This window comes from Equus asinus, chromosome 8, assembly GCF_041296235.1.
Source record: "Equus asinus isolate D_3611 breed Donkey chromosome 8, EquAss-T2T_v2, whole genome shotgun sequence".
Lineage (NCBI taxonomy): Eukaryota > Metazoa > Chordata > Mammalia > Perissodactyla > Equidae > Equus > Equus asinus.
The window spans coordinates 91,990,330-92,015,779 of NC_091797.1; the positions used below are offsets into that span (position 1 = coordinate 91,990,330).

Genomic DNA, 25,450 nt, shown 5'->3' on the forward strand with positions numbered 1-25,450 from the left:
GGTGTCACACTGAAACCTGAACTAGCTGGGGGCTGGGACAAAACTAGGCAGATGGAAGGGTCCGGTGAATCCGAAGGCCGGGGCACCAGGAGGACGAGGCCAGGGATCAGGGTCTTCTGTGACCAAGAATGAGCAGAACTCCTAGGGCCAAGATTCAGGAGGTACCAAGGTCCAAAGCCAGTCCTAGAGCCTGAAGGCCAGCCAAGCAGGAGGCGGTTCTTGGGTCAAGCCTGGCCAAAGTTGGGCTCAGGAGGTCAGCATACCTTACTGTATCCGGTCCCGGTGCACAGTCAGAGTGTTACTTGTGTAAAACCATTGAGAGCCCTGAACTGGTGTTTGAACACCTGGCTTCTAGGCAGAGCTCCTCTGTGTGACCCTGGGTGCGTCTCTTCTTCCCTCCAGGCCTCAGTTCTTCATCTGAAAAATGAGGGAGAAGAATTTGATTTCAAAGGCCCTCAGCTTTAACATCCTTTTTCGGGTGATCTGGGCAGAAGCAGCTCATTGCACAACTCCCTCTTTCATATTTCCTTCTTAGGTAGGAAGTCCTCTCAGGATTTGAGCATGTAGGTGTGAGAGAATCTTCTAGAGGACAGGAAGAATATTGCTGAGGGAACAAGAGCGGGCGTCCTGAGAGAAGGGGTAAATTGGCGTGGGTAAAGCCCTCCCACTGCCTCTTGTCCTCCTTGGACTTACCTCTAGAAACTTCAGTTGCCATGTCTGTAAAATGAGGAGAATAATAGTATTTTTCTTATAGGATTGTTTTAAGGCATGAATGAGATGGACCTTTATGGGCACCTAGCCCAGGGCCTGACCACAGTAAGGGCTTGGTAAATGTTAGCTTCTTATGCTGTCATGAGTTGGGAGTCTGGGAACAAAGAGGAAGAGTCTCACACTAGAGGCACTGCCAATTTTGTCCTTTAATCTTCCCCTTCATTTTCTTTGAACGTTCTTCAGGTTATCCATGCCTTTGTAATTGTAGACTCTTCAGACTATAATTAGTCTAAACATAATGAACTTTACCTTATGTCTTATTCCATGTTGAAGGATCTTCTTTTTTGTAGCGTGCTATATAATTGATCTCTATTTAGCTTGATGTCCACTGTGATAACAGGATTCTTTTCTGATTTCTGTCAATAGTTAATTATTCTCCATTCTTTTGTCCCCAATGTGTCATTTTGAAATGCTTCTCTTTCCTTTGTTTTGAATGACTTCTCCAATTATTCATGCTAGTTTTGCATTCTTGTCCAAGAACATTTTGGGTGCTTGTTTATTTTTAATTTCAGAAGTTAAAGCATTTGAGGTCTTAAAAATGCAGAATTGAGTTTTCTCAGAGCTGCTAATCTTTTTAGCCAGCTGGTGATGAGGCTTCTCTGGTTTGTTACAGGATGATGTGTTCTATCCTCTTGTCTGTCCTTTGTCTAATTTAGATTCTAAATCCACGTTTTAGTACATTTTTAGCATGTAAAAATTTATTACCAAACTAATACTGACTTCGGGGGAAAAAAATCTTTAATCAAATCTTCAGTCACTGTGCTGAGACTCAAGGTGCTTGTCCCAGTTTAGGAATCACTCCAGCACCGCTAGGTGGGGTCAGAGCACATCGTTTGTAAAGGCATCGGGCCTTTTTCTTCTTCCAGCTCTCACTACAGTTCTTTTTGTTTCTTGCCAAATCTGGACCTAGCTTTGGAAAATTCACAAAAACTTTCTATTAGTGAATTACTTTACTTATGGCTTTCCCACCCACCTTGCCAGTTTTAGTCTCCAATTTTTAGTAGTTTTGATAATTTGGCTTTCAGATTAAACTCAAAACTGAAGCCCAGAGTAATTACTAAACTTATCTGATCTATGGTTTTAAATCCGCCAACAGTGTATATATCTAGCATCCTACTCATGTTGATTTGAGATTAAATCAGCCTCAAATATGTTAAAAAAAAAGTCTTCAGTCCACAGTAGTTCTCATCCATCTGCAGAAATTTTTGCTGGTCCTACCCACTCATTCTGTACCTTCCAATCTGTTAAAGTCAGTGTCCTTATCATTGATGACTGTGAAACTTAATCAAAAGGTTGAGCTAGAAACAGAATGTTTAAAATTTCTTTCTGGGCTAGGTTGTGGGTTCTCCGTGAGCCGGTTTGCATGAATGGATTATGCTCTAGCTCTGATATGCTGAGAACTTTTTTGAGGGAATGCACTTTTAAATACAAACTACAGCTTTTGCAATGGCCAGGACACGACGAATTACTCGGTTGGATAATACTTAGTCATGGATTGTTATTTCATAGTCTGCTAGTTTTACCTCATGTTTAGACATTTGAAATTTAGCTTAGTGTCTGTCTGCACTGAATTTACTATTGTTTCCCATTTGTAGCTCTCTGCAGAATTTTTATTCTCAGTATTTCAAGCATTTGTAACCATTGATAATTGCTGAATATCAACAGTGCGCTAGGTGCTAAAAGCTCCTATTTTTCAGCAGCCTTATGATTCCCGTTTTTGTTACATTAGAGAGCTCATTGTTACACAGTCACCTCTTGATTATCAGGAGTAAGGAACACGATAGCAATAGCAGAACCTGAGTAAGGGAAAAGAATGTAGAAAGCACACATAACTTAAATGTTAAGTGTCATTTACACTCCTGAAATTGATTTTAAGATACGGACTGGGATGTTAAAGGGTTAAAAGAAAATTATTATAGCAATGAAAAAAGTCCTACATGGTTTCTGCAAAACTGTCTCAAGGTCTAGACTCAGAGGGTGTTAATCGTGAAAGACCACTTGACGGTTGTGGAAACTGAAACCCAGAGAGGTTAGGTGATGTTCCCAACACAGCGGGTTTGGGTGTTTTATAGCTATTCGACAAGGCCGTGATTGCCCTCATGTTGTGAACCAAATTCCGAAGACAGCAATGGTCTTCTTTGCTTTTGTGGGATTGTATTGCTTTTATAGCACCACACTGTATTGTTTCTTTTTGCTTTGTCATCTGTCAGCTGACTTGGAAGTGCCTCATCTTTTTCTCATAGCATCATAAAATCTCGGCATTGCAAGGGGCATAAGAGATTGACGAATGAAGAAATTGAGGCCCAGTGGAGCTGTGTGGCTCACCCGAGGTTTTGGCTTCTGTGGGCTAGAGGGGGATAGTTTAGGACACAGATCCCCTCTCTGGGTTCATTCCTGCTGCCGTGACCTCTCTCCACTTCAGCAGAAACATGCCAGAAGCTGCACACATATGACTCCCGCCTGCCAAAAAAATTATAATTCATTTTGTTTTGAAAGACTTACTGGAGTTCAAAATCTCCATTTTGTGGCTTCGCAAGGTGCTATGATTTGTTTCTTACTAGATTCTTTTGTTCTCTGGAAATTTTTCTTGGTTGGTTCTTTGAGATTTAGATTTCCTTGCCAAGGTATCTTTAGAGAGAGGAAATCACTATGTGTCACCAAAGGGGGAAAATATATACCTTAAGGCCCACTTATGCAATTAGAATTTTAATAAGGAGTGTCATAAAGTCTTGCTTCATTACAATCACTACTTAGAAAGCTCTTCTACTCAGAAGCCTCATCTAGTTATCATCATCATTATCATCAACATCATGAGCCAACCACAAGCATTTATGGAGTGGCCACATATTGTGCAGGACTGGTGTGGGTTGTGGGAGAATTAAAGTGTGCTTGGGACTGGTGGTGCAGTGGTTAAATTCACAAGTTCCGCTTTGGCGGCCCAGGGTTCACCAGTTCGGATCTCGGGTGCAGACTTATGCACCAGTTGTCAAGCCATGCTGTGGCAGACGTCCTACATATAAAATAGAGGAAGATGGGCCCGGGTGTTAGCTCAGGGCCAGTCTTCCTCAGCAAAAAGAGGATTGGTGGTACATGTTAGCTCAGAGCTAATCTTCCTCAAAAAAATAAAAAATAAAAATAAAGTGTGTGTATGTGTGTGTATAGTAGCCCTTACCTTCAAGGAGTTTGTGATCTGCAGAACTGGAGGAAAGACAGGAATCTTGGGGAAAGACAGACAGCTCATTTTTCCGTGTATATAAAGTACATACTGACTCATGTACCTGGTATAGTACCGGGGTGGGGACAGCCATGGGATAAAGGAATGGATCTTAGAAAGGTCTGGTTATGGATAAATGGAAGCACGTAGGTTTGCTGACTTGGGAGGGCGCAGGCTGGGTTGTAACAAGGCAGGGCAGTTGGTTGAAGGAGAGAATTGGTGAAGGGCCTTGAAACCAATAATTTAAATAGATTCGGCAGGGGCCGCCCGGTGGCGCAGTGGTTAAGTGCGCATGTTCCGCTTGGGCGGCCTGGGGTTCGCCGGTTCGGATCCCTGGTATGGACATGGCACCATTGGTGAGCCATGCTGTGGCAGGCGTCCCACATATAAAGTGGAGGAAGACTGGCACGGATGTTAGCTCAGGGCCAGTCTTCCTCAGCAAAAAGAGGAGGATTGGTGGCAGATGTTAGCTCAGGGCTAATCTTCGTCAAAAAAATAAATAAATAAAAATAAATAGATACATAGATTTGGCATACTAACAGAGATGGTTGGAAGACTGGGAGAGGAAAATTACTTGCTGTGGTAGATTATGGCAGAAACTGACAGGGCAAGAAATTGGATTTGGGATTTTTTTTGCGAAGAAGACGTTTCAGGTTTCTGAGATTTTGCCCAGATTTAGATGAGGGATGTAGGGGTCATGATGAGTAGAGCAGAGAAATGAATCTCTTTTTTTGCTAAAATCCTGTTTCTATTTGGAGGATCCCCTTTTCCCCTTATGTTGAGAAATAGCAGCTGAGTAGGAGTGGTGCATCCTTTAATTGTGACAGGAAATGGCATGATAGTTTTGGAGTTTTAAGTTCATGAGACACGAGAACCTGCTTGTGTGGTGCTATGATACCACACCCTGAGGTGGGGAGTGTCGGTTTTATGCTGGCATTATTGCACTTTTTGTCCTCTTTGATTAACCAGAATAGATTTTAATGGAACTCTCATTATTCATTTGCTGCACAGGAGAATCATTTTTATAACCCTTTCCATTGTGTTTATCTTGTAAATTGAGGTATTTGGCATCTATTTTTTTCAAAACGGACAAATAAAAGTTGTACTTAGGTTTGGATCTGGTCCGTTAGCATCTTAAATTCTCGAGTCTTCTATAAGTAGGTTCTTGTAGGCCAGCCACGACTGCAAAAGTCAGTTAGGGATAAACATTGAGAGGGGAAATCGCAATCACCCTTGGGTTTCCATTTCTGAGATAAGAGTAAGCACGCAGCACATGTCCTGAGCCTGGGGAGGCGCACTTCCTTCTGTTGCGCTATCTGAAAGGGAGCTAACCTTTCGACAATTTCTGTGGTAAATGCTAGGGTGGCTTGTGAGCTAATTAGAAGAAACCCTGATAAGCGAATGCTGGGTTCGTTGGTTCTCTTTCATTTTCTGTGGAGAGGCAGCCAGTCAAACAGCATTCCTTGTGTGGCTGATTATCTTGTCCCCCAGACCTCAGTGAAACGGAATACTGCCTCTCTGGTACGTTTTTCCAGATTTGAGTCTTCCCCGTAAAGCTGAAGTTTCTCTGTGTGTTCTAAGGCATTTCACATACGGAAGCCAAATTCGGTTCTTTTTCTTCAGGGAAGTTGTTCTTTTCTTAGCCGTGGCCTTTTCTCTTCATGTGGCTGGTTTCCTACTCACCCTACACAGTCGTATCAGCAAATGAGAGGGCTTCAATTGCCGATGGCTGCCTGGCCCAAAGGAAACAATGGGAGAAATGCAACGTGAAGACTGTGAAAGCGGAAAACAAATCATAGTTATAGGGTTGTGAGTCTATGCTTGGCCAAGTGTAAGATGACTCTCATGAACGTTATTCATAATGCTTCCCCAGTTAATAGACCCCAATCAGCCCTGTAGGTTATTGGGGCCAGTTACTTCCTACAACAGAAAAGTCCTGCATTCCAGCTACGTTCCTGCTGTGGAGGGTAAGTGCTTAGTGCTATTTACTTAAAACATTCCAGGTTGATAAATTACAAGCACTTTACTCTGGGTAAAGCTCATAAATTCAGCCCCTACAAAAAATAACAAGCTGACAGCACTTAGTCCTGTTTATAAAGTTCATACACATCTATCTTTGATACAGGCACGAGTGTATATCTGTGAAATAGCACTGCAGCCTGTAAAGTAATGGGAGCGCACAGCTACAAAGCAAGAAGCATCTTACTTCCAGATTCACCACCATTAGCGCCTCTGCTTGAAGGGCATCTTGAGGACAAGGCCTGCGGAGCAGGTGCTTACACGCCGTGGAGTCCAGATTTGTGCTCCTTCCTGCCTTTCCTCTCCCTCAAATCACCTTTCACACTTCCTCCACTTCTCTTTCTCTGTCTGCCAGATGAGCGTGTGCCTCTGAGCCTCCCTCTTCTTCACTAGGCTGATGTGAGGTGAGGAGCTGTAGTGGTGTCGGTGGAGCAGTTTGAACACTTTGGCAGGTGGAAGGAGATGGGTTTAAATGAAAGTTTCATCAGAACCAGGAGCTATTCTGTTTTTGGGCAGTCTATTGAGGAAAAATTACACACCCTAACAAAAAGGCCTTTAAGTAATATGAGTGCAAAGCCTGAAAGGCTTTATGTGCGCTCAGGTATCAGAAAAGGAAATATTGTAATGAGAAAAATAAACTTGAGACTCATCCCACTGGTCGTGGCTTCTTAGAACCCTGGCAGGTATTGTTATGGGATGTGTGACTGCTCAGAACCAGTGCCTCAGCAACCTGGTTCCTCATCAACTGTGGAGAGTCCAAACTATCGCATGCGTGGGGCCGAAGCTGCGTATTCAGTGCTGCATTGAACATTCAGTACTGCAGATAGGATAATTATGCTGCTTGTCAGATCCCAGAAAAGTGCAAAGAACATTCCTTCACTTTGCAACAGCTTGGACCCAAGCAGCAGACATGCTGTTCCCTCTGGCTGGCGTGACCTTCCTTCCTTCAGCCCCTTCACCAAGGGCCAGCTACCGCCTGGCTTTCAAGACCTAGCTCAGACAGCGTCTCCTCAGAGAAGCCCCTCACCCCCCGGACCCCAGGCCCGAGTCATGTTCCCACCGCACTCTGTTCTCTTAGCATTTACCAGGTTGCATTTTCGTTATCCATTTACCTGTCTTCCCTGTCAGACATGAATAGGAACAGTGTCTTGTCCTGAATTCATCATTTATCTCTTGTGCCGGGCACAATGACTAGAATGTAGTGAGTGGTCAATAAATGTTGGTCAAATGAGTGATAGCATGGTTAGCTCGATGAGAATTGATGGTGTCCTTTCTGATCTGTCATCCATCATCCATGGAGTGAAACAGGACTGGAGGCTTTAAACAGGATCACTTAAGAATATACGGAGAAGAGGCAGGGTTAGAATGAATAATAACTACCCTTTATTGAGTATTTACTATGGGCCAAGCACTGTCTTAGGCTTTTTTAAATGTATTAATGCACTTAATCCTTAGATCAATCTGCTAAGACAGGTTCTGTTTATTATCCCCATCAGAAGCCCAGGAAGTTCAATAACTTGCCCAAGGTCACACAGTGACAACACTGAGATTCATCCCTTTATTAGATAACCATTGCCTATCTATGCCTTTTAGACTGGTTCCTGGAAAGAATTAAGCCCTAATGTCCTGAGGCATCCATCTTATATAATGATTTAATTTCTCTCCTGTGTTTCTAGAATGGTACTTGTTCTGTTCCATCCTTGGGAAAAAGGAGAAAACAGTCATTCACATAACTTTCTGTGTTCTGAGGTTCACATGAGAGACAGAGAGATAGATGACAAAGAATTGGTTTTAGATTCTAGTTTTCATCCTTTTGGAAGCATAGCGGTGTTCTCCAGTCTATTCATCCGTCAAACTGAACTACCATACTTTCATTTCCTGTGAGGACCATCTAAGCTTTTTTGCCTCTAGACCTTTGCATATGCTGGTCCCTCAGCCTGGAACGTACTTCCCTGCTCACTCTTCCTTCCCCAAGCCCAGTCTTCACTTGGCTCCTCTTCCCCACCAGGAGAGTCAGTGTAGATGCCATTTCCCACTCCTCCAAAATTATTGGAGGACCCCATAGTCCTAGGTATCCCTGTTGTGGCACTCACAAGTGTTGCGGTGCTGAAAACCACACCTGGAGTTGATTTTTATGTGTGGAGCGAGGGAAGTGATCATTTGTTCCTGATTCATGCCCTAGACCTGTTCTGTGAGAGCAGAGACTGTCTCTTTTGTTCCCCATTTATCCCTTGCACCTTGGGTGGTGCTTGGGCACAATGTATGTTCACCAAATATTTATTGAAGGAGCGGATGAATGGGGGTTAATTTTGCTTTAAGTTTTTGAGCCTTGGGTTTTTGAAGGCATCAGGTCTTCCATTGGACGGCCATTGTTTGCCGTGTCCTGTGTGTACGTACTCAGCTGGGCACTGTGGGGAACAGAGAGATGACTGATGTCGCTCTTCTTCTGAGGTACCTACAATCTAGGGAGATATTAGGATGACTTCTCAGCATCAGCACAGTGCAGTGGATCACTGATAAAACTATAAAGACAAGCCTGGTCATGTGCATGAGTCGGCCGGCACCAAGGAAGCCCCATTCACATCCCAAGACCTCCCTTCACGGGGTGTCCTGAGAACCACCAGAGCAACTGTGACCAATGGTTCTTATCTGTAAAGATGTGGAAAGCCAGATTAGGAGGACTAAGCAAGTCTTATACATTTGGGGAAGGGCATCTTGACAAGTACAACCTCATGTAGGTAAACAACGTGTTGGAAGTTTAGATTTAACCCAAAAGAAAAACTTCTTAATTACTTAAAGATAGAACATTTTCTTTTATAAGTAGAGCTACTTTAAATCATATGTATTTAGGACTTCTCTCTACCTGGTTTCCCCAGGCACCTTAACTTATCCTGTCTAAAACTTAATTGCTCATCTATTCCCCTGAAACTTGCTGCTTTTCTTGTATTCCATTTCCCCTTTAGTGGAACCACCTGGTGCTCAAGCCAGAAACGCGAGTGTCCCTCTTGGTTCTTTCTCCTCCAGTCCCCACTGGCATTCAGGCACCAGTTCTGTGAGTCTGCCTCCTTTCCATTTCTCAGGCTGTCTTCTCTCCCTCCCACTGCCTTCATTAAGGCAGGAGTTGGCCTCCTTTCTGTCCTTCTTGATTCTAGTCTCCCTGCCTCCAACCCATTCTCCATCCTATTGTCAGAGCACATTCTAGAATGCAGATCGGATTCCATCACTCCTCTGCCCAAGAGTCTTCACAGACTCCATGGCGACCCACCTGGCCCGCATCACGCTCCCTTCCCACCAAGCCCCCTCCTAATTTCAGGCTGTGTTTCAGCTCTACCAGATGACTTGCAATTCCCTGTAGATATCATGATTTCTTTTTCAGACTTATTTCCTTCTCTTCTTCGTCTAACTCTCACTTGTTCTCTAAAGAGTTTTCTGACCAGGGTCCTTGCTTGAGTGTCCTGCGGGGACCATGCTTCTGCCATTTTGTATCCTCAGTGTCTCACATTGCTTGGCACATGGGATGTGCTCTGTAATGCTTGTTGAAAGAATAAATGAGAGGTAGCAGAGCCTTTAATTCACATTGAACTGTGAACAAGCAATATCTGACTCTTCTAAGAGTGGTTTTGTTTCAGGGTGGGAGAAGAGTGTTAAGACACTGGTCACTTGCTGGAAAAGGTGGCTGGGGAGTGCTAGTGGAGAGCAAGACAAAGGAACCCTACAGAGCAGGAAAAGAGATGCTAGAGGACCGGGGGTGTGGAGGGGTGGGGGGGTGGGGGGGTGGGGGGGTGTGGGTGTGAGTGGGGGTTACCTACCTTAGATCACCATGAAAAAGGCCAGTGTTGGCTTTAGCAGGCTGCCAAAGAATCTGCGACTCAGTTTCCTTCTTTGAACAAAAAGGGGATGGGTGTACAGTAGGTAAATTACTCACCCATATTTCCAACTCTGACACTATGATGTTGGAGTCAGAGTTAAAAATCTCAGTAGGGCATTCTGAATCGGTGTGAGGATTTTTCCCGCTCTCCTCTCTTTATTGCAAGTTCTGTAAGAACAAAGACATTGTCTCTTTGCATTCAATAAAGATAATTTTGCATTTTAAAAACAAAGAAGTAGAAAGGAATTTAGGGAAATTGCACTTATATGATGTTTGAGAATTTAAACTCCCGAATCAGGAGATTCACTCATTCTCTTCACAGCTTTCGCATACGTGCACTGCACATCCCACTTGCAGACGGCCCCATCGTGCCAAAGCACAGCCCAGCCGTGGCCGTGAGTTATGGCAGATTGGGAATCGTTACCTTGATCTTCTTGGCCCTTGGGTGTTTAACTTCTCCAAGTTAGTGTCTGTTCTTTAGTGTTACATTATCTTGTAGCAAGGTAGTCATTTATAATTTATATACTATGTACTGGCTTAAAATAGAGACAAGAGGATAATCAGCATCCTGAAGCTTCTAGTTTTCCAAAACAACATTTCTTTAGTGAAGTCTGCCTGTAGGAATTAAAACCTGCTGTGAATTAAAAAACCGTTTGTCCTATTGTCGGACTGGGAAATGGGGGTGCCAACAAGCATTGTTAAGTCTTACAAAAGTGGAAGGAGATCTTCTTTTAAAATAAAACTTGTCATTTTATTTTATCCTACTCAAAGTAATCTCTTTTTTTTTCGAAGATTTTTTTTTTTTCCTTTTTCTCCCCAAAGCCCCCCAGTACATAGTTGTATATTCTTCGTTGTGGGTCCTTCTAGTTGTGGCATGCGGGATGCCTCCTCAGCATGGTTTGATGAGCAGTGCCATGTCCGCCCCCAGGATTCGAACCAACGAAAAGGGCCGCCTGCAGCGGAGCGTGCAAACTTAACCACTCGGCCACGGGGCCAGCCCCTCAAAGTAATTTCTAACGACTTCAACCTTTGTAGTGTTCCCGGGGCCCCACTAAAGTCACAGAGAGGGATGGGACAGAGGTAGAAGGACATCTAGGAGAGGCAGCCCCAGTGAAGGACAAAGCCATTCCGTATCCCAACCACTTGTCTGCTGCGGTTTTGGTGTCCTTCCATCTAGGCGGCTGCTTTGCAATTTGACTTTGACTGTAAACACGGAGAAGGGATGGGCTTTCCTGTTGAGCACCTTGTAGAGAACACACTGTTCATTCACGTATATTAAAAATAGAAGGCCTACTTGAAAAATCCCCTGTAGAATCAGCTTTTAGCAAAAGCCAATCAGATATTAGAGATCTAACTTATTTTTTCCTTCTGGCTTTTATAACAAGTCTCTGAACCCTACATTTTTTTCCTTTCCTTTCATTATGCATCTGCAGCGTACCAGGACATTGGGTGGAGATTTCTAACGAGGGCAGGAGAAAGACAGATGCTTCTGCGCTTGAGTGGTCTTGCTCTTCCAGTGTCAGGCAACTTTGTATTTGAATCTCAAGATTATTCTTATTATGATCATCATCTCTGTGATGTGTCTCATCTCACGTGCACATTAACTGTACCCAGGTGTACATTTGAATGTCCACCTGAGAGTTGAAGGCTATTGGGGTGGGGGGCGAGCACCGGCTAAGTATGGGAACATCCTGGGTGATTTAACTTGAAAACCACAAGGTGGCAACATTTACTAAGCTGCTGGGCATTTTTTTCCCCTATTAAGATGTTGAACTTGCTTTTCCAGCTATAAGACTGAATAGGTGAAAGAAGGATTTAGCAGCCATTGATTCGGGTCCTTTTGGAAGTGAGGCTGTAGGATAAGCACACTGCAGTGTATTGGTGTCTGTTTATCTCCTGGGTTTAGATACCTAGAGTTTGAAATTGCTCCTCGTAACTGTGGGACTGTGGGCGGGTCACCTCCCCTTTGGCCTCAGTTATGCATTGTGATAGGAGAGACCTGTGATTGTGCTGAGTGGTCTCTAATTGTTCTTTTTCTTCATGATTTATGACTTTGGTTACAATTTCCTCCCCTATGTTGCTGTTTAAAAAAACTTCTGGTAAAACCAGTCTTTAAATTTAAAAAAGCTCTAGCCTTTTTTTCAAAGGACAGGGTCATGATTTTTTTAAAAAAAATCAATGACAAAATCTCAAGAAAATTAATGTCCCTGGAAGCTAGCCATGGCCCTAGGTTAACTCAAGAGGCTAGACTCTCCTAAATGAGGATGCTTATTTACCAGCTTTCCTAAATTAGCAGCTTTGGGGATATTAAGATCTGTAAGGAACTGTCCAAGGGAGGTATTGTGCATACTTTGTAGTGATTAAGCCATTAAGCTCTAATTGGTATTTTCCCGCTCCTGGTTTTGTGTAGGATGCTTTAAAATTGTTTAGGAATTCTGTGCTCATCAGCCATCTTAGTGTCATTCCCATCTTTCGGAATCCGGGAGTATGGAACCCAGAGAAAAGGTTTTTGTGCCAGTAGATTATGACCTTTGCTCACAATGCCTTTCGCTGTTGGTTTTTATGTTGCAGATGAAGTGGAAAGGGAAGGACTTATTTGATTTGGTGTGCCGGACCCTGGGGCTTCGGGAAACCTGGTTCTTTGGACTGCAGTACACAATCAAGGACACCGTGGCCTGGCTCAAAATGGACAAAAAGGTTGGGCTGGAACTAGATGAAACCAGTGGACTGATGTGTGCTCTGCTTTTTCCCTGAGCATGTGCCTAGCTTATTTACTCTTTATGAGGCATTATAGGTGCATAGTAGAGAACGGGGCAAGTCCTGAAGCGAGTCATGCAGAAAGCAGGTCCTGGAGGTGCCACAGGCCTTCTACTCCTGTCAGGCTCTCCTAGGCAAGCAGGTCCAAGCAGGATTGAACTGTGCCATCCCTGGCTTCTTTACTCATTGTCACCAGGCTGATTGCTTCTGGCTTTATGCTGTTCAGTTTATTGAACCACTAGTCGGGCTTTGTGAATAAAAATTACTATTATATTATCCTTTTTTTTCAATTTATATCTTTGAAAGATTTTCTTGAGGCTCATGTTCTTTAGGGAATTTTTTAAACATCTTTTTGAGAAACACCATGGCCCAACTCGATTTAATCATTAATGTGATCTAAGGAATAAAGAGTGCCCTGGTCCCCGTGGTGAAGGAAGAGTGTCCATTTTGTCCCTCTGATTTTCTGGGGCTTCTGAGCATGGTGGATAAGTCTGGGCTCCCAGCAGTTCTCATGGATATTGCCTAGGAAAGCTACCTGCTGCTTGGGTTCCCATGTGCACACAGGATATCATTACCTGTTTACCTGCCTACCTAACCATGAAGATGTTGGAGAGCAGGGCCATGTGCTTTTGTCAGTAATTCCTAAAAGACCTCTGAATCTCAAAGTAAGTCAATATCTAATTCTTTTCCCAAATAATTCCCCCTGCAGTTACCTAGCTGATTTTATTTTCTAACTACAGGGCATGATAAACAGTGAAAGCCTCCCATCTTTTTACCAGTTTGACTCTAAACTCAAGTGTTCAAATTATGTTTATATACGTGCTCAGTAATCTGAATCTTCATGTTGGAATCCCCGATAGTTAGAAATTTCATATGGTAATTCCCAATGATCATGAAGATCAAACTGCCACTGTGTACCAGTGTCAGCAGGATTGTCCTAGATCAGGTTTATTTTGAATCTCTTAGGCACTGCCACCTGGAATTTTGCCAGGATGATGGAGAGTTATATATCAAAGACTACAAAACATTCTGTATCTTTTTGTGAATCTCAGCAAAGTAAATTTTAAATCATACCTGAGTGTTGGCTAAATGGATATTAGATTGGGGGCATCAGGAACCATGGAACCTGCTGCTCAAAGGAAATATACTATGACACATGTTAGTGGAGCCTTGTAGCCTGTCACATGGCATGTTTATGTCCTGAAATGAAATTCATTCTGGAGAGCAGGTGGTTCAGCTTTTTAGTGGGTGGATGAAATAGTTAGAAGATTAAAGGCAGTGTGGTTTACTGACTATGCTCAAGTATTTTGTGGGGCATCTCTAGAGGTTCCTTGAAACAAAGGGTTGCCACGATGGACACGTTTCACTTCTTTCTCAGTTAATGTTTAGATGATTTCACAAAGATCCAGTTCATCATCTCTAAGCTCCATTCTAATATGGACCTAAATGTTTGGGGCAGTGAGAAAAAAGAATAAAGGCAGATTCCACTACTTCAGAAAATTAAAAGGCCTTCAACCTACCATAAAGGATAGCACCCAAGACCTTTGAGTTATAAATTTCTAGTTTTGAACTATCTCTGTATGTAGCCTTGAGAACATTTGTGCCCTAGTAATCTTAAAACTCCACTCACCCCTTGAGGATATTGATTAATTGGGTTCAGAAACGCCATGTGAACTAAGTATTACTTCTTGTTATAGATGGCCCTGTGAATGCTTCAAACTGTACAATTACAACCTTTGGGAGGTGGGATGAATTTAGAGGGGAAAAATATTTATACAAGTTCCTGCACAAGGTTCTTTGATGGTGGCATGAGAGAAAGAGGTGCCAATAATAGAGTTGCTTGTCTTTTGCTCTGCAATTCTGCAGGTGCTGGATCATGATGTTTCAAAGGAAGAGCCAGTCACCTTTCACTTCCTGGCCAAATTTTATCCTGAGAATGCCGAGGAGGAGCTGGTTCAGGAGATCACACAACATTTATTCTTCTTGCAGGTACACCAGTCCATGCTACCCCTCCTAATTCTGAGAAATCTCACCAGGCATGGTTGCAGAGGCAGCCTGGATGAACCCCTTGGAGTTAACCACAAGTGCCTTCACGTTGCAAAAATGTTTCACCTCTGGAAAGTCAGTCCCTTTGGTTTTGTAATGGAAAGACTCTTCAGGGTGGAACTATACTTGAGCAATGAGAATTGGTATCAGATGAATTTGCAAAAGTATGATGGTGAAAGAATAGATACAAGTAACTTGCAATCTCTTTGAAGATGGATCTTGTTTTCTTCTCACTAACTTAAAAATACTCAATAGTTGTAAAGGAAGTCTAGAGAGAGAGTCTCACAAAGAGTAGTTCTTCCAGAAATTCAAAATCTTTTCTCTCTAAGACAGAACTTCATAACTCAAGTGACGCTTGGTTAATCCCACGCTTGTGGAACTTTACACATTGTGCTTCTTTGTCTGTAATTGTCTGATTTCTCCCTTACTCCCTCATTAGATTGTAAGCCCCTTAAAGGCAAGGCTCATTGAGTGCACAGTAGGCATGCCATAAGTAATTGCTCAACCGAACTGAAGAAATTAGGAGATCCATAATTATAGGTTAAAAGACAGCTAGTTGACCATCTCGGGGCACAGTGAGGCGGGGGTTAGTGTGAGGATGAAAACTCTGTCAGTTTTGCTTGTGTTCTCACTGCTGGATCAGAGTGCTTCCCCAGTTTCAAGGTTAGTTACAGGGATTGGTGTTGGAGCTGCTTGTGTGACTAAAGGTGCCCGCTGTCAGTAACAGAAAAGATTGCAGCAGGGGTGTTAATGACATGATTCCCCAGAAGTAGATGTATGGTCTGTCACGTAGTTCTCCTATCATTAGTTTGACCCTTAGATTATTGCATTCAGTAAACATTAAGTCAAATGTAATAAAACCCCCCAAATAATGTCTTTTACAGAGAAAGTTTGCAAAAAAAAGTGTGAGTATACACACATACACACATACATACGTACGTACATATATACATATACATACTTTCCCAAGCCTTACATTTTCTGGCCAAAGGGAAGCCCTTTCAGTTTTTCTGTAGTGTGGCTTTTTTTTTCCTTTGAAAAGAAACCAAGGGGTTAGGAAGTTGCCCTGCTTCGAATGAAACCATTTGATTTCCTAGGCCCAAGAATGACCTAGCATTGTAGAGATGGCTTTCTTGGAAGCACTTGGAAGCAGTGCCCATCCCTCATGTGACTTTGGCTTAATTTTCCCTCATACTGAAATATTGGAGTGTTTTCATGGCTGAGCAAGGCAAAATTTACTACTTTTCTGAATCTGGTGACTGTTGACATCTGTGAAAAGAGTTGGCTTTCCTGCTGTGTTTATTTCAGCATGCTCCCACTTCACGAGGCTCTCGTGCCTCTATGTCTGGAATGTCACATGCAGCACCATTCTAAGAAATTAAATGCAGTGATATGTTAATTCAACGTTATGGCTTGAGAATTATATTTCCTGGACCTCACATGTACTTAAAAGTTTAATCGATCAAACTTTATTGCTTCCTTTTTCCTTAGAGCAAGCATATTGAAAGTAATGGGTTTTTTCTACAGTCATAACTCAGTGGCCTTGCTGACTTTTGTCTTGTGTTAAGACTTTAAAGTAGACTCCATTTCCTCTAGTGCTGCGTATGCTCAGCAGGGGCCGAGGCTGCAGTCACCACCAGAGCTGCTCCTGACACTTCTTCAGTTCACAGCTCTCCTCTGTCACAGCCCAGATGTCAGTCTCTGTTTTAACCATGAAGATTGTTTTTCCTCTTCAGCATTTGATCACGAACAGAAGAGATAAGGGTTTTTTATGCGTAGTCATCTTACCAGTAACTTCTCAATGCCTGAATTCCCAACCTGTCTGCAACAGTAAAAAAATTGTACCCTTTGTCAGAAAATGATTAACAGGCTGGTTTGGCAGCCCTCATTAGAACACCCTGCAGCCATCTGCTCTGACCGGCCTGCATAGCTCACTTCTACGCACACAGTATCATGTCTCCCTTGTTGCCCCTTTCAGGTAAAGAAGCAGATTTTAGATGAAAAGATCTACTGCCCTCCCGAGGCTTCTGTGCTCCTGGCTTCCTATGCCGTCCAGGCCAAGGTAGGCTCAAAGAAGAAAAGTGCATTCTTCCTGGGCATTAAATGCATGTCATGGGATCACTCCAGTCGTCTCTTTCTTTGGATTTTCCAGGATGCTGAGAGACTTTCCCCAGAAATTGAAACGTTATGGAACTTGTGGACTGGGGGAACCACTGTCACTGTCCCAGATTCTGTATAATCTTGTTAGAATATGTGTGTATAAATGATAAGTGTACAGCTTGATGAATTTTCTGTGTAATCTCATTGTGCGCATCTGGTTAATTACATTCACTGGGCCAACCCCTCTTTTTATTAACCAGGAAGAATGAACTGATGGTCTTCAGTATTGGCCATACATGGCCTTTGGGTCAGAAAGCCCCAGCCCTTATTCCAAACTCATCTTCTGAGGACCAGCAATCCGGCGTGTGGGGACTATGCCACACCCTAGAGAATGCCCTGCTTCCTCTGCCCCACATGGGTGTGCTAGCTGTGCTGGTGGCTGGGCACTGCAGGCTCTTTGGTCTAGTGAGCCCAGGTGAGCTGTCTGGCGATCTGACAGTCGCTCAGAGAGAAATCACTGTGGATTGGCAGTGGTGGAAAGGGATACCACTGATCTTGTGTTTTTGTCCTTTCTGTTTTTATAAGACCAACTATAGGGTCAGCCCAGTGCTTCGTGTCCCTCAGATATCCCACTTCAATCACATACTCCTTCTCTTGGTCCCTCTGCTTCCTCCCTTTCAACTACAGCATAAGATGTCCCCAGAATTGGGACACCTTCATTACTTCAGTGATTTTTCATAATCTTTTCAGTTGTTATTTTCCTTTTTAGTTAGGGATGTCCATAAAGCCATTTCTCTGTAGTGTTATAAAAATTAATAAGACACTCCTACTTTTTTGAGTAGCATAATGCAATTTCAGATCAAAGCCAGGAAGTAACTGGCCTATCATTTAGAGAGGAAAAAAAGTCTGTTCATGCTGGTCAGACGAACAGAAGCACCAGAATCCATTTAATCGTTTGATCACTTGTCTAATATTTGCTGAGTATTCTTCACCAGGCCTGAGGAGGGGGTTGTTGACTCTGTCACAGATACAGACACTGAAGTGAGTATCTGCTCTCAGTGATTTGCCCAAGGTCATCTAGACAATCTTGGGTAAAGCTAAGGGCAGAATTCATGGCTTTGGGATTGCATTTTGTGCCTCCTCTCTTCCACCACCCAGGAAAATGAGTAATTGACAAAACAGAAAATGGGCCTTGATTCAGCAAAAACATATGCTTCCTTTTATGCTTTGATTAAGAATATTAATAACAGGAAAAATGTGTCCTTTCAATCAGTATCGCCCTGACAGTGATGAAGCAGTCATTGTCGCTTTCATTAAATCTGAGCACTTCCTGGCCCAGAACCGAGTTGCTGTTTCACATGCTTTCTCCCCAGCTGAGAGGAGACCCAGCCTCTCAAGGACACTACCTCTCTTTGAAGGGCTTCAGTCTCAAAGGCTCCATTTTCTTTGCATGGATTTTGGGCCATAAATTCAAAGGCCACTTGAGGAAAAAAAGAACTTTTCAGGGAACAGGCAGATGTTTGCTTAAACAGATTTCACTGTAGGAAAGCCCTACTAATTTGGATCCTACTAATTTAGAGATGAAAGTGATTCACAGACAGCATATGTGGTTCATATGGAAGAGGATGTTCTAACTGTTTTTTCCGGTGTAAATTTTCAGGATCTTACAAATAAAGGTAATCTACGGCTTCAAGCCTGCATTTGGGAAACTAAAGATTATTATAACATGCTTCTACTGTCTAGGTTAATATTAAAAGGATATCTCTGATTATGGTATTGATAAGCTCTTACATGTCTGTAGTGTTTTACCGTTTTGCAAAGCATATGAGTATTTTGTGCAATGCTCAGTGTAGTCTTTTTCGTAAGCCAAGGCTTGAGAGTATGATGCCTGTTTTGTGGATGCAGAATTTAAGGCTCAGAAAGGATTAATAATTTGTCTCTGGTCACAATACTTTATGTTAATTCTTTTATGGAATTTGTAGCTACCTCTTGATGAACAGGACTTGAAGCAGAACAAACTAGAGGTTGGAACGGGGATGAGAACCTGGGGTCTGGGCGCCTAACCCAGCTCTTTGCTCTTGCCCCTCACTGTCCAGTACCTGAGGGAGACCTCTGGGTAGCCCGCACAGCCTTTCACTAAATTCCAGATTCATTTCTATGGTCACATTAATCCAAACTTTTCAGTAAATCATACCAGTTCCTCCCATCATATTCAGTCTGTATTCTTCCACAACCTTTCTAAAAAAGAAAGGAACTTTAGAAGTGTGGAGGGGAAAGCAAATTGAGCTTATTAACACATGGAATGTAATTATGCACAAATGTATTCATTGCAGTATTTCAGCTGTTCGAATGATATAGACACAGTTAATTCCAAAGCATAAAGAAACAATTACCCTCAAAGTATAAATACAAATATTAATCACATGGTTCAGTTAACAAGAACCATATTTCTTGGTTGGAGTTTGAGTAATGTTTGGATCAAAAGTATGAGCTGGGTTTTTTTGTCCAGTCACATGACACACCAAACCATCTTGCAATATTTTAAGCCACCTGTTGGATTTTATATTGACAATTTGGTGTTTGAAATGTATTCTTATTAAAATTGACTTTGGGAGAGAATGGTGTGTAATTTAGCAGTCTTGCAGTGCTGGCCTGCAGATTCCTAGTGTTCTGAGAGAGAAAGGAATGGTGGGAGAGAGAAGCTTAGTGTTTCTTAGTACTCTTTGATGCAAATTAGGGACAGAGTGCCAAAAGGCAGTTCAGTTAAGAAGTTGCATATATGTAAAGTATATGTAGAGAGTGGCAAGAATTGAGGCTGAAGAGGTTTGCAGGGGGCCAGATCATAAAGAGTCTTAACTTTATGCTGTGGGTGATATCAGAGCCCAGGAAGGGTTTGTGTTTTATACAGTTCCTTTTATGGCTGTGTAAAGGACAGTTTGGAGTCAGACAAGTTTGGAAATGGGGAGACCTATTAGAAGGCTGCATTGGTCATCCTAGTGAGAGACTGAGGCCTGCACCTCAGGCAATGGTCAGTTGGATGGGAAGAGACTGAATTAAAAATATCCAGGAGGTAAAAGTTGATATAAATGGTGCTATACTCTGCATATCCCCCCACTTTTTTTTTTGCTTATCCTTTTACAAATTGACATTTTTTCCCAGTCAACATCAGTTTTGAGATGTATCATGTTGTATGTGTAGCTGTAGTTCATTGATTCTTACTGCTGTATGGTAGCCATTGATGAATAAACCTAATGTATCCACCCCCTTCTGAGAGAGAGAGAGATGTTTAGTTTCTATTTTTTCCCTCTTACAAACAGTGCTTTACTGAAAATTCATTTATGTGATTCTTTGTGTACTTTTTCCCTTTAGGGTAGATTTCTAGAAGTAGAATTGCAGATATGTCCCTGAATATAAAGAACGCTTAGGTTTATAAGAAAAAGACAGAAAAATGGTGCAAAGAGTACGATCAACAGGCACTTTGTAGAAGAGAAAACGAGAATGGTCAGTAAATATAAAAAGAGTCTCAATCTCATTAGGAATCAAGAAAAAGAAAAATTAGGAGCCTGCCCTGTGGCCAAGTGCTTAAGTTTGCATGCTCCGCTTCGGTGGCCCAGGGTTTCGCTGGTTCGGATCCTGGGCATGGACATGGCACGGCTTGTCAGGCCGTGTTGAGTTGGCACCCCACATGCCACAACTAGAAGGACCCACAACTAAAATATACAACTATGTACTGGGGGGATTTGGGGAGAAAAAGCAGGGGGAAAAAAAGAAGATTAGCAACAGTTGTTAGCGCAGGTGCCAATCTTTAAGAAGGAAAAAAAGAAAAAAATTATAGCAACAATAAGGTAACATTTCAAAACCAAAAGATTGACAAGGGTTAGTGAATCGGATAGGAGTATTGTTTGAACTCATTTACTTGCTGGAAGGGACCGTGAGTGGGCATAACCTCTGGGGGAGCGATGGGTGTGGCAGGGGCCAGTCAGATGAGGAGACACACACTCCTGAGTCCCCAAAATTCCACTTCTGAGTGGCTGCTCCAGAGGAACCCCGGCACAACACACCCTTTTTACTAAAAACTGTGAGACCCACCTTGTTTTTTTAAACTCCTGAACAGTATTTTATAGAAAGGAGAAACTGTGGATTATGTAAATATCTCTTTATTGGTAGATATTTAGGTTTGTTTTTCTTTCTGTTATTTTTCTATTATTTAAATGGTTACAGTGCACATCCTTGAATATGCCTGTTTGGGCATATATGAACAATATATCTCTATGATAGATACCAAGAAATGGCATAAATGGGTTGAAGGATAAGAACATTTAAAATTTAAATAATGCTATGTGAAAGAAGCCAGGCACAAAAGGCCACATATTGTGTGATTCTGTTTATATGAAATGTCCAGAATAGGCAAATCCATAGAGACAGAAAGTAGATTTAGTGGTTGCTAGGGGATGGAAGGAGGAGGAAATTAGGAGTTACTGCTAATGGGTATGGGATTTCTTTTTGGAATGATGGAAATGTTCTAGAATTAGATAGTGATATACTAAAGTATACTTAGTATACTAAAACCACTGAGTTGTACGTTTAAAATGTACAGTTTTAACAATGTACAATTAACAAATGTACAAATTAATGTTTAAAATGTAAAATTTTATGTATGTGTGTATTGTATGTGTGTAAATTTTATATCAATAAAAAAATTCAATAGATATGGCCAGATTGCCCTCTAAAAGTGTCATCCTAATTTAACTTCTAAGAACAGTGTGTAAGAATACCTTTTTTTCCACATCGTCATCAATAGTGGATGCCATCAGTCTTTTAAATTTTTGCTAATCTGACAAAAATAGATTTTTAAGAGGCTTCATTTCCTTGATTACCATTGGGGCTGAGCATCTTTTCTTAGATTTACTGGCCATTTGTATTTTTCCTCTGGGAATCAAGTGTTTATGGCTTGCACATTTACTACTGTGTTGTTTATCTTTCTAATTGATTTGTAGGAGTTCCATATGTTATGGGTATTAACCTTTTATCTTGTTTTTTACATGTCAGACTTGTCGATCTTTTTCTTTTTATGTTTTGAGTGACTTTTAGAATAGCTTCACCAACCATTGTTATATACATGTTCTTCTATATTTTGTTCTGGTATTTTTATGGATTTTCATTCATAGGTTTAAGTATTTAATCCATCTGGAATTTAGTGACTGGTGTGTGGTAGGGATCTAACTATTTATTCTATATATGTATTGATCAAATCTTTATGTTTTGCAAAATCCTGTTCAGAGCATTTAGGCTAATTTTCCAGACCTACAGGCAGAGGAAAGTACTTAATATCCAGAAGAAGCCTCTGTTTAACCTAAGAATTGACTCCTAAGAGTTTTTTAAGCAGTGAATTACCTTCCTGAAATTAAATTCAATTTGTTTATATCAGGGGTAGATCCAGGTTTTGTGGGGCCTGAAGTCTATGTAACTTAGGGGGTTCTCTTTAGTGCAAGAATACCAAACGATGAATATAAAATTGGGTCCAGGCCCATGCAGGTGCAGACACCCAGGCTTCATTAGCTTCACAGTAAATTCACTCCCAGTTATATTATCAGGTTGCTTCTGTACATAAAAGGATGCCAACAGCCATCTCCATGTATGGAGTGATGTGACTTTCTCTTATATTCACCAACTCCCGCAATTTAAGGATTTTCTTCTTTTGTTTTTTAAAGAGACATTTAAGAGCAGACACATACATCAAGGTGGCTTTTATGTTGTAAGTGGAGTTAGTCCAGTGGAGAAGTCCTTTCAGCAGGGTCTTTGCTGCCTCTGCAGTGCTCAGATGTAACATATTTGATCAGTGGAGTAGCTGGGAGCTCAGTATGATAATGTGGATCGTTAATTTTGCAAGCCTTTGGAACCTGAATTTACAGCTTTAACTTTGCATATCTGCTTACCTTTGCATTGGAGTTTGGTCAGCACTGTTGAGAGGTTTGCAAATGCAACTAACAAGGCTTTGTTTAGCATCCTACCCCTTCCAAAATCAGAGAGGCAAACAGTGACCAGCGTCATTATAAATAATGCAGAGGGTAACAACTAATACCTGACATTCAGTGTGAACCAGGCTCTATGCAAAATGCTTACCTGGATTGTCTGACTTCGTCCTTATTACCCGCTACGGGGTAGGCACTATTGTGATGCTTGCTTTCCAGATGAGGAAGCTGAGTTTTAGAGAGAGGCTGCTTTGCTCAAGGCCTCAGAGGATACTCCAGAGCCCCCCACCCCTTTAGAAATCCTCTAAGACCAATGCTGTCATTTGACAAATCAGGAAACAACAGACTTGGAGACATGACACATCTTGAGTTTTTATCTTTTGACATCAGGTTGTATTGAGTGCTATGTGTCAAGCATAGTTTTTAAAATTTTATAGGTATTATTTCATTTAATCCCCACAAGAGGCCTGTAAGATAAATAGTGTTATCATCTGCATTTTACAGATGAGAAAACAGACAAAAATTTCCAAGGTGACAGATAATAAGTGAAAGAGCTGGGGCTGAACCTTAAGCAGCTGGCCTCCAGAGCCGGGCTCCTCTGTGCTCTGCAGCTGCCTCCCAAGAGAGCACCATTACAGCTCAGTCCAGCTACTGCCTCGTTGCATCCCCCGGCCTTTCAGAGGTCAAGAGAAACCAGGCTCCTTCAAGTTAGACAGGGTTACAAAAATTGTGGCATATTTTAAATGTTTAAATTTGATGAATTCTTTTAACGCTCAAAAAAACAGCGCAATGTAATTCTGCTACCCACAAGATAATTATGAGGTTCATAAAAACTGTTAATTTATGGGGCAGGGTGGTGTGGGAATGAGGCATGATGTAAAGTTGATGGCGAACATCTTTCCATCCCATGAGTGTCTGTTGGAAAACACAACAGAAATCTAGCTTGAGGCTCTTTGTGAATGAGAAGGTAGGCTATGTACTGACCCGATTTGGCGGTACGTAGAGCCAGCAGCCTTGTGCCTGACCTTTTCTTTTGTTTTTTCAATGTGCATGGCTAAAAGGATAAATGTTTATAGAAGATTATACTGAAATACCGAGCTTTGTTGTTTTTGATCAAAAGAAAAGCCCCCGGATCCTGATTGACAAGAGACAGGCTTTGATTTCATGTTCTATATGTTTCATGATTAGTTTCTTTTAAAAACAGTCCTTCATTTTTGATTATTTCCTGGTGAGACTTACGTTTTCTAGGAAAGAAAAGGATATTGCTTCTTAAGTCAGAAAGAAATTTCCAAGTTACTGTTCCTGAATGAACACATTAAAATGCAGGGCCCGTTTCTGGTCCCACCAGTGACTTGCTCTGCAGCTTTAGGGAAATCAGTTAACTTTTTGCTTGTTTCTTTGTCTGTACAATAGGAATAACAGTGTTGGCATCAGATTTTTCCACAGCATTTTTTAGAGCCTTGAATGAAAGGTATTAAAAATATTATCTGCATTATTCCCAGCTCCCACCTAGCAGTTAGCTCCAATTACCAGCCACTTAGAAGCATTTGTAGGTAAGACTCTTATCACATGTTGCTAATCACAACTTTCACGGTTGTGTTTTGTAGTTTCATTTCAAAAGCTAATGTTTTGATAGTGACTGCTTTCTTTGAGAGTTAAAAAATTCTGCCCCATTTCTATACAGATGTCACATTCTTAGCACATCACCCACCCATCACCTACAGGATTATGTAACTCTGTTCATCGATATAATCAGCTTTGTATTTTCATCCAAGGATAACAAACTAGCAAGGTTGAAATCTTGACTTGTCATCAGAATTGAATTGCTCCCCGGAGCTGGGAGGGAATGAGACTGAATCGAGCCGTTCAGAAATGGCAGTTGTCTTTAGAATCTCAATTGCCTGGTCTCTCTTCTCCTTTCAGTACGGTGATTACGACCCCTCTGTTCACAAGCGGGGATTTTTGGCCCAAGAGGAACTGCTTCCAAAAAGGGTAAGAAATAAAATTCTCTGTTTGGGAAGACATAGCAGATATATAGTCTACAAGAAAGCTAACTGAAGGACCTGAAGGAATATTGGAAATACACGGCAAGAACATTTTTATAAATATTTTGTAACCAATCTTGAATGAAAAGTGTGGAATCTCTGTTAAGAGTATTAAAATGCAAAAGTTCGTGGAATCAGTTTGGGGTTGCCAGCACTAGCATGGCTTGTCGATTGTTGTTTCTGAAAGGTGGGTGAGCTGCACTGATTCCCAGGGAGGAGCGTGGAGCAGCACGTGTTCAGGCTGGGGAATTGAGCTGTTTGCAGCTATGAGGGGTGGATGGAGGAGATCGGTTGGGGGTGGGTATTGTAGTTTTTAATCCTTGGTGTTGTTCATCTTGTTCATTAGCCACAGAAGCAGGCCCTCCCTCCCTTTTCCTGCTTCTGATTTTATAGCTCCACTCATCTGTTATGTGTAATAAAGTCCTGCTCCTCACCTTTCCCTGACTTTCCCTGCTCCTTTGATGGCTCCTGTGCAGGCAAAGGCAGCAGCACGCACAGCCTGCCTCAGCTGCGTGGCCCAAGATTAGTGAACACTGCTCCTGACTGAGCCCCTCCTCTGGGATGTACAGCCCAGGAAAGAGGGGCCGCTGTCAGGCAAGGGGTACACCTGGGTCTGAGTAGTGGTGCAGCTTTCCGAGTTGTGACTCAGATTGAATGA

General features: G+C 42.1%; 1 protein-coding gene across 4 annotated transcripts in view; it reads left to right on the forward strand.

Moving 5' to 3' along the window:
• NF2 (NF2, moesin-ezrin-radixin like (MERLIN) tumor suppressor) overlaps window positions 1–25,450 on the forward strand; it is a 73,861-nt gene that overhangs the window by 13,564 nt on the left and 34,847 nt on the right. For all 4 annotated transcript variants that reach the window (XM_014835115.3, XM_014835121.3, XM_070516334.1 and 1 more), the window contains exons 2-5: window positions 12,444–12,569; window positions 14,496–14,618; window positions 16,654–16,737; window positions 24,671–24,739. In XM_014835115.3, coding sequence (XP_014690601.1) covers window positions 12,444–12,569; window positions 14,496–14,618; window positions 16,654–16,737; window positions 24,671–24,739 — 402 coding nt within the window. The remainder of the gene's footprint in view (window positions 1–12,443; window positions 12,570–14,495; window positions 14,619–16,653; window positions 16,738–24,670; window positions 24,740–25,450) is intronic.